We start from the raw sequence: 10,233 nt of genomic DNA on the forward strand, positions 1-10,233 counted from the left end.
ATAAACAAATTTTCTAAGACGCCATTGTAAACAAGTGAGGCTTCCGTTCACAAGCAGTGCGCACTGTACCCACAATTACTTGACGATCGATTCTTTTGAGTCCGTTAATCGAACGGGGTGCCCAGCTAGTGTATTATGTTTGTGAGAGTTCGTCATTTTGACTTCCGAACCACTTAATTTTCTATTTCGAAAAAAAAAAATGATAGTTCAGAATCAATTAAAGGGTGCCCAGTTATACTAAGGAGTCTGAAGTCAGTGTACTTTAACTTTTAGTTTTCATTAGTTTCGTTTAGATCTAATCTTGAGAAAGTCCGTTTTCTAAGGCGCCATTGTAAACAAGTGAAGGTTCCGTTAACAAGAAGTGAGCACTGGTCCACAATGACTTGACGATCGATTCTTTTGAGTCCGTTCATCGAACGGTTACCCAGCTAGTTGATACCTATGCGAAGGAGAGACACAACTGCGTGCATCCTTCTTTTCTTCTTGGGTTTTATGAAATAAGACGGTACACTATTGAAGAAGCTATGGCAACAGGGGCGTAAAATACCTACAATTTTTTTAAAGGCTGGAGAAGTGCAAATTGGTGGAAGGTATACATCGTACACATGTTCTACTATTCCGCAACATCAATAACCTGAGATACGCAGATGATTCAGTTCTGCGGGCAAACACAAACGAATATATTTCTAAAATTGTGAAAGTAGTAAAAGTGAACAGCAGCAAGGCAGAACTCGACATGAACACCAAGAAAACATAAACAATGGTCTCATCAAAATCTTCTGGAAAAACAACAGACATAACCAAAGATGGGGAGAGAATAGAACAAGAGCACCAATTCAAGTATTTATGGGGCAACAATCACAGATGATGGTAGAAGTGAAAAAGAAATAAACATAAAAACAGCAGCTGCAAAAACAAGGTTCAGCCAAATGTACAAACTATTTAAATCCAGGCAACTGTATCTCACTAAGAAAGAAAATACTGGATTGCTACATCTTCCTCATATTTCTATATGGCACAGAGGCCTGGACTTTGACAAGGAAAGAAGAAGTGGTGCTACTGTAGAATGGCCAGAATAAGTTGGAAAACTAACACCCCCCCAAAAAACAAAAAAACAAAACAACAACAACAAACAAACAACAACAACAACAACACACACAAAAAACAACCAACAACAACAAAGAGGTGTGTCAAATTCCCTCGCAATCGGATTGTCATGAGCCTTGTTGAAACTGACGAGCATACACCGCCGAGTTCCTGAAGTATTTCGTTGACAATTGTGAAAATAAATAACTCTATTATAATCACCTTGTGTAAATTTGGCTAACAATGGCAAACAGACATAAAATACATAATTGATTCACCCCCCCCCCCCCTCCACCTTTCCCTCGTTCTACTTCGTAAATTCATAATTTCTGTTGGTATTTTTTTTTGTCTTATGTTTTGTCGTTTTAATATGTCTGTTCTACTTTCTTATTTCATCTGTGTGGCTTTTTTTTTTCCTAGAATGACCAGAATAAGTTGGAAAACAAACATCCTCTCCCCCCCCAAAAAAAACAAACAAACAACAAACCCAACAGCAAACAAACAAAAAAACCAACAACAAGAAAGAGGTTTGTCAAATTCTACACCCAAGACAAACCCTGCCGAATAAAATTAGATGTAGAAAAATACAAAACTGTGGCCTCTTAAAACGACACGACACTGTTGTGAAAGGGGTGCTTAAAGAGAAAAACGTAGGGCAGGAGAGCCAGAGGAAGGCAAAGAATAACATTGATGGACAACATAAGGACATGGACTGACCTGGATATGGCAGAATGTGCAACGGCAGCTCGCGTCCGTGAAAGATGGGGGTCATTACACGTAAACTTCTGAGTCATAGATGACACCTTCAGCTATCCAGTTATACCGGAATAGAGAACAGGCACACTGGTGTCGTGGGTTTCCTTGTCAACGAAATACTTCAGGAACTCGGTGGTTTATGCCAGTCAGTTTCAACAAGGCTCATGACAATCCGATTGCGAGGGAAAACATTCAACGTCACAGTGATTCAAGTCTACGGCCATTCATTAGACTACGCAGATACATACAAATACGTACAATACAAAAAAGCTGCATGATTATATGTATTCCATATGATAAACACAAAGATCGTGGTGCAGCAGTTAGGTGCTTGGCTGTCGCATGCTGAAGACGTGATTTCGATTAGTGTGTGGGATTTTTTTTTTCCACAGGAGTAGACCCACTCCGTCTATCTGCTTGAGTGATTACTTTTTCCATGTCTGCCTGGGTTGGCCCTGGCGGGCAGGGTTGAAACGGCCGTCTTCAAAAAGATCCAAAGTGTGTCAATGGACGCGTTGAACATCCGCAGCTATTACTACTCCGTATACTAAAAAGAAATTATAATACTATAGGCCGACTGGAATTTTGGAAGGGAGAGACATTGAAACACCTTCTCGAACCTTCTTGTTTCAATTCAACAGACACATGAGTGTTACGCTTGTTTGTAATCTTCAGTTTCATCAGCATCATTCCGTCGAAATAACTTGGTCAAGACAGACCACCCCGTTATAGGGAAAAGATAATATATTTATGCTCTCAACGTGATGTCGGTGGTCTTGTGGTTAAGGTGTTGAGCCCGTAGTGTTCTTGGGTCCGCAGGGGTATTAACAGTAGTAAAGCGTATAGAACATGCAGTAGAGCGTGGATGTGCGCTACATAATGCAATTATTATTATATCATTATTATTATTATTATTATCATTATTATTATTATTATCATTATTATTATTATTATTATTGTTATTATTATCATTATTATTATTATTATTATTATTATTATTATTATTATTATTATTATCATTATTATTATTATTATTATTATTTTTATTATTATTAAAATAATAATAATAATTATTATTATTATCACTATTACAATTGTATTACTATTATTATTGTTTTTATTATTTTTCCGCGTATTATTATATATATAACTACTGAGAGAATCACCAGTTTTCTAACAAAAAATGAGTAAATAAACAATAAATAAATAAACAGATAAATAAATAAATAAATGAATAAATAAATAATACTTTTATAATCACCTTGTGGAAATTTGGCTAATAATGGCAAACAGACATAGAATACATAATTGATCACCCCCCCCCCCCCCTCACCTTTCCCTCGTTCTACTTCGTAAATTCATAATTTCTGTTTTCTTTGTTTTTTGTCTTATATTTTGTCGTTTAAATATGTCTGTTTTCCCTTCTTATTTCATCTATGTTTTTTTGTTTTTTTTCCTATTTGCCTCTTTTTGTTTATTTACATTTTGTCATTCCTAATTTCTGACTGTCTTTCTTTCTTAGTATGCGCAGTATAAATGCTATTTATTATTATTATTATTATTATTATTATTATTATTATTTTTAGTTCATTTTCAATTTCAATATCTGACTTTCTCTATTCAGTTTTGCTCTCTCTCTCTCTCTCTCTCTCTCTCTCTCTCTCTCTCTCTCTCTCTCTCTCTCTCTCTCTCTCTCTCTCTCTCTCTCTCTCTCACTTTCTCGCTAGTTAGTTTTTTAAGGGGTGAAGGGTCTATCCTATAACAAAAATTTTCTTTTTTTATTTATCTCTCTCTCTCTCTCTCTCGACTCCGCCTCTGTCTCTAGGGCACTCTCTCACCCCCCCACTCTCTCTCGCTCGGTGTCAACAAAGAAAGGGGTGGTCTAGGTAACAGTTTGGTGGAATAGGTAAGACCAAAGAATGGACGCCGGGCCGGGGGGAGTAGGCGGGGATGATAGCAGAGTTTCTTGAAAATCCTGACACCACGAAAGAGCTGGGGGGCTGAGAGAAGCTGGGTAATTTACTACATTGTATTCAGTCATAATCTTTTTTCAAAGGACCCCCAGTTTTGTTTCATGCAAAAACTCCAAGTTCCTGTAGGGGACCTCCTGCTGCCTGGTAACTGAGAATGATCATCTGACACCTTGTTTATGATGAGTTGTAATATTATATATTACCCCCCCCCCCCGCCCCAATAACTTTCTGTTCATATAAAACTTCTATTAAGATTATTCTACCGACATCTGTGATGTAGCAGTTTGGAGGTGTATCAGTTTGGAGCCTTGCTGTCGCATGCAAGGGGGCCGAGTTCGATTCCGGAGTAAAGAGAATTTTTTATCAAGTCTTAGTATCTCTGTCTTTCTGCTGAGATGTTGTATCCCTCTCAGGCTGGATCAGATCTGGCACATAAGGTTGAAACCCGCCTCCTATAATCTGATCAAAACTGTTTCGATGGGGACGTAAAAACATATCTTCGTTTAAAAAATTTGTCAGCGGGGGTAGGTAGAAGGCTCTAAAGTACTTAATCGATGCTGAATTTGATACCACCGAATAATTATGTTTGATAACATGTATTCTTTCTTCCTTTTCCGACCGTGTCCGAGTTTTTGTGAATTTTGTCTTATTTTATTTTATTTTATTTTATTTTATTTTATTTTATCACACCTCTTTTATTTCTTTTTTAAAAAATTTAACAATTTTTAATTTATAGATTTTTAAAAACATTGTCAAGAAAAGCAACTCAGATCTTTCTAACGACGAACCGATCCGTTTCACCCCAGGACAACAGGGGCCAACTAAACCATGGGGCTCAGGTAAGCCAGCGAGCTGAGACGTGGAAGAGGGCAATTTGTTGTTCCCAGTACTCAGGAGTGGGTAACGCGTCGAATGAAAGACGCACACACACACACACACACACACGCGCACACACACACACACACACACACACACACACACACACACACACACTATTCACTCACACCGACACATACAAACACACACACACACACACACACATACAAACACACACACACACACAATATTCACACACACACCGACACATACAAACACACACACACACACACACACACACACACACACACACACACACACACACACACACACACACACATACATACATACACACACACGATATATATTATATATTATAATTATATATGTTAGCTAAGTGTATGTTGATTGAACACCCCTGCTTGAATAATGTCAGAGTCAAAATTTTCTGTTATGCCTCTTTGAATGTTTGAACCTCTCTACGATACTTTTGGTGCACCCGTTGATCACTGTGGCGGCCTAGGTTTAGAATTGTCCTAACATTTTAGAAATTTGGGGGTAGCTTAGACAAATTTTGTAAAAATTAGTTATCGAAAACTGATTTGCTTTGCTTACACATTTTTTGACTCGTCGACTTAAAATGGGTGCAGGACTTTTTTTGTTTTTACCTCGATTTTGAATGTGTGATAATTTGTTTATCGCTTCTTATCCTAACCCGCCAGGCATTTCTAATGGAGGACCATGGAATAGCGACAATGCCTTGCCAACATCTCATCTTGTCTAATGTTTTTATTATATCGATACTCAATGTACTCTTTGTGTGTTTGCAGCTTTAGGAGTAAGTTATAATGATGAATGGAATTTGACTCTCAATAAGATTGGGGATGCGCTTGTAACCACACGTTAAAACGCATGGTCCTTAAAAAATGTTATTGTGTCATCTCCTTATGACTGTAGACAGTGAACAATTTCGGTCGTTTTTATCCCTTGCCTAGATACATTATTGAAGAGGTCGCCTCTTGTCCTTTTCTTTAGTTCCATCAATTACACTCCAGATTCTCAAGAGCGTGTATGTAACATGTGTATGTTAGTGCGAGTGCGCGCGCGCGTGTGTGTGTGTGTGTGTGTGTGTGTGTGTGTGTGTGTGTGTGTGTCTGTGTGTGTGTGTGTGTGTGTGTGTGTGGAGAAATGATATGTTTGAAATTAGCCGAAAAAACTGAACACATTTGTATACAGTTTTCGAGAGAATTTTAGGTATTCCATCCAGAGAATTTCCATAATCATAGAACCTGACTCTAATCATAAACTAGCTTATGGCCAAGAAAAAGATGTCGGACACCTAGCTGTGACATTTTAGCGTAATAACGATGGTGTGCTTTGATTTGTTATTAAGATTGTATTGTTTGTCTGTGTTAATTCATATCATTGTTTTAAAAACGGTTACGTTTACCACTGCTCTGTGAGTGTTTATCCAGTTCAGCTGTCAGCCTTGAGTGTAACTTGAGTGTGGGCCCTCGCACGATTGAGTTTGTCATCCCTGACCTAAAAGGCTGCTGCAAGTTTCTGAACTCTGAGAAGTCTGAGGTTCCGAAGACACGTTACACCAAATGACCAGAAGAACTGCCTCCAAAAGGAAATGGATCTACGACAGGACTTTCTATCGTGCCAAGAGATTTCTTTATCGCGTTTGGGGCTATTCCCAGGCTTGTGGAAAGAGCATACTTATAAAAACGTCAAAAAATGGTTATCAGAAAACATGCACTTGATTGGTCAAAATGTCCTCTCCTTTACTGCCCGTTTTTTTTCAAAGGAGACGAAACCTTCAGTGACAGGAAACGTTTTGAGACGAATGTGCAGAGCAGATGAAAACCTTCCCCGCCATCCAAAGCACGATGTTTGAGTCTCCCCTTTGAAGACAGGAAGCTGGAAGAAAGAACTCTATAAGGAAATCAGATTCAACCTTCCTTGCTACAAAGATGCGAAGAGTGACAGAAATATGTAGCCACTAGATACACCATAGATCTAATCTAAGATTTGGAGGGAGGTTTTTTTTTAGCGTCCGAGCAGTAAGCTGGGAAGTGAACCATGTTCCCCGACGTCTGGGCTGTTCCAGATCTGGGCTGCACTTGGAGAAAAAGGACCTTGAGTCTGGAGCGAGGTCTTGGGCGACTCGCCTGGAAGGGAGAATGACTCAAACCCAAACCACACCTAACCCATGTCTTCTACCTTCTCTCTTCCCCAGTTGCCGGGTTCGTTGCTGTCTCCGCCTCCAACATGTGGGTGATCATCCTCATCGTCGTCCTACTGATCGTCATTCTCGTGGCTCTCGTCGACATCTATATCTTCTTGCAGTGAGTCACTTAGTTCTTAGTCTGTCAAACTATCGCTTGTGATTTTTTTTTTAAATTATTTTATTTATTATTTTCTTTTTTTTTAATTTTTTTTTTTTGGGGGGGGGGGGGGGGGGGGGGGTTACCCGTAGGTACTACTTTGTTTTCTTGTTATTTCTCTTTTTTTCTGTCTAACTATGTTCCATGATGACAATCGTGGTCAGAGATGGCTGGAAACCAGTAGTTTTAGGGAAAAGAAGTTCTCTGAATGTTTAGGATTGACCGGTCTCCAACACGAAGATAATTTATAGATAGGGTGAGTTTCAAAGGCCAGAAAAAATGGGCTTATTGTTCAAAGTGTAGAACTAGACTTCCCTCTATCTCAGACAAGTCACAAGGAAACCGTGAAGTTTGTGGATGAGCAGGGAGATAATTCTAGACATAGTGATTCGGCTTTTGATTGCTACGGGCAGAACTGTTTGCGAGAAGACAAATTATGTTAATGGCTTCCTAATGTCAAATTACGTGTAGACAGTGACAATGCAAACCTGACATTTCAGACTGACACGTGTGCAACACTATCAATGGTGAATCATGCTGTGTTTCGGTCGTTTTGGCCAAAATCGTTTTTAAACTAGAACAATCACCAAAATGTCAGTGTGAATAGGCGGACCAAACTGTTGAACACATCCTTCAGCACTGCAAGACTCACAGGGCAATGAGACGGGAAACGTGGCCAACCCCACTGACACTGCAGGAGAAGCTATACGGGCCGACAGATGAACTGAGCAGGATGGCCCAATTTATGACAGATACCAGACTTCAAGTGTGATGCGATCGAGGAAAAGAAGAAGGCCAAACCGACCTTTAGAAAAGACAGGAAAAGCTGAAAAAATACACCGGTAGAAAAACTGCACAATTATCATTAAGCTAATGGGAAAGTGGAAGCCAGGTACAAGTCTCAGACAAAAATCCTATCTCTCGTCATCTTGGAAGAACAAGACCCCCGCTTGTTAAGTAGAAATTGGCTTCATCAGTGCATGAACTTGAATTGGGAAATGTGGAGCGGTCCGGTGGAATCAAGCGCTCGACAATATTTGGGCATGTTGAGTTATTGGTATCATTATCACCTGAAAACTTATTCGTTTGCTTTGCTTTCGATTCAACAAATACCCATTTGTCTTGAATAGAAGTCGAAATATTTGCGATTGAAGAAGATGAGGTTGCGTGGTTTCAGTAGCAGAATTAGTGAGAAAATGGCTACCAAAATTTGGTAAATTCAATTGCTAGAGAGTCTTTGAAAACTGAAAAGTACATATGTTCTGCCTTCACTCAACGTTTTTCGGTAACATTCACATGGAAATGTGTTTTAACTGGACAAGTTGTTGAGCCAAAAAACAAAAATCATCGGACGCCATTTGAAGATTCTGTTGCCGCCTCGAAATGCCTGTTTCTTCGATTTCGTTATTTATTGACGAGCGCCTGATTTCACCACGGTGCCTCACACATGTCATTTTCACAGTGAAGGTACAAGACAAGAAAGTGAAGGAAGTCAGATCTCTTGAGACTCTCCTACATGACCACAGAGATTGTTTATTGACGAGCTAGGAGTCCTTGAAGGTTATAGAAAAAAAAAAACTCGCATTGAGGAAAATGGAGCTCTAACGTTTTGCAAAACTAGACAGATGTCTTTTTCCCCTTAGAGAAGGCATACATTTTAGTAAGAGTTTTACGGCACTTACATCATAATAAGGTCATAAAACTACCATAGATTAGAGTTATTACAAGAGAGTTAAAAAAAACAAAAAAGGAGGAGAGATTCGGACGATTGATGTTTGATAGGAAAAACGGAGCATACCACACCAGAGCACTCACCAACTACTCTCAGAGAAGGCAGAGAGCAAGAGCTTGATAAACTTGAGCGAGAAAATGTCGTAAAGACTTTTCCGATAGGCCTGTCACTAAAGACACCTTTACACCTTCTGCACCCTTCACTTACAACGACGGTTCAAAGCCAAACAACTGTGCCATAAGAACCATCACGCCCAATCAGTTGTGAGTAGGTGGTTGGTGTTTGCTCTGATGTGGTCTGCTCTCTCTTTCTTATCAAACATATTATACCGTCGTTATATCTCCTCTTTCGCTTTCGTATTTGTTACTCTCTTGTAACACATCTTCGGCCTTTACATGTATATGATCTTATTGTGTTGCAAATGCCGTAAACCACACACTAAAACATAAAAAGAACTGTCGTCTGTAGAATGGATCATTGAGCCGAACACAGGGGTGTTTTGTATTTTTTAACTCAATTTAAGTACTTAAGGGGCGAGACGGCTACCAGGTTCCGCTGTCGAGAAAACCGGTCCAAGTACAAACTTAGGGGGCATGGCATCATCACCAATTGTCGTCATCAAGACCAATAATTGCGACCGATGATTTCCAAACCACCAGCTACACAGACACCACTACCCTCTGCAGGCGTCTGAGGGGTAGCAGTTAGACGTTTCGCTGTCGCACTCAAGAGACCCAAGTTCAATTCTCTAGTGGGTAGAAAGTGTTTTTTTTAATCGAGTATCTTGGTTTTTCTGCTGGGATTCACCCCTCTCATCCCGGGTTGGCCCTGCCAGGCAGGGTCAGAAGCCAACCTCCTAAATTATCAAAATTATGTCGGTGACGACGTGAAAATGCTGAAAAGACCACCATTCAACAAAAGAAAAGAAAATCATCAGACGCCATTTCAAGATCCTGTTGCCGCCTCAAAACCTGGAGAAGCACGAAGTAAGCCGTGTTGTAACCAAGGTGGAGCCACACCTGACACTGCCCGATCCCCGCACTCCAGCGCAACGCAGATAGACTGTTAGCTATCAGGAAACCTCCACAGAGATGAGAACCTTACATTTGTGACAATATAAATGTACAATCAGTTATAAACCAGGAGATGGTCTGCGTAATGTCTGGTAAGAATCTATTTTTGTTAGATGTTTTGAAGAAGGGGGGGGATTGGGGGGGGGGGCGGTTACGCGATAGAGAGTGGGTTTTTTTAATGAAGGGTAGTAACTTTGAATCATCAGTCATTAAATATCTGTCTGATGAGTGAATGGTTGACTTGATCATCTCTGTAACTGCAATGCTGTCACAACGTAACAATGATCGCGGTGTTACAATAGGTCAATTTTTTCTGCTTTAGTTAGGCGTGTGCTGAAAATCCAGTATTATATGTTTACCATTGTTAAGCTAGCATCAAAGAAAACGTGTGTATGTGTGTGTGTGTG

General features: G+C 39.7%; 1 protein-coding gene across 4 annotated transcripts in view; it reads left to right on the top strand.

The window, feature by feature from the left end:
• LOC101858124 (cell death abnormality protein 1) overlaps positions 1-10,233 on the top strand; it is a 30,208-nt gene that overhangs the window by 18,756 nt on the left and 1,219 nt on the right. For 3 of the 4 annotated variants that reach the window (XM_005105798.3, XM_005105799.3, XM_005105801.3), the window contains 2 exons: positions 4,622-4,654; positions 6,874-6,982. In XM_005105798.3, coding sequence (XP_005105855.1) covers positions 4,622-4,654; positions 6,874-6,982 — 142 coding nt within the window. The remainder of the gene's footprint in view (positions 1-4,621; positions 4,655-6,873; positions 6,983-10,233) is intronic. The other variant, XM_005105802.3, reaches the window with a different exon arrangement.

Source organism: Aplysia californica, unplaced genomic scaffold (assembly GCF_000002075.1).
Source record: "Aplysia californica isolate F4 #8 unplaced genomic scaffold, AplCal3.0 scaffold00493, whole genome shotgun sequence".
NCBI classification, from domain to species: domain Eukaryota; kingdom Metazoa; phylum Mollusca; class Gastropoda; order Aplysiida; family Aplysiidae; genus Aplysia; species Aplysia californica.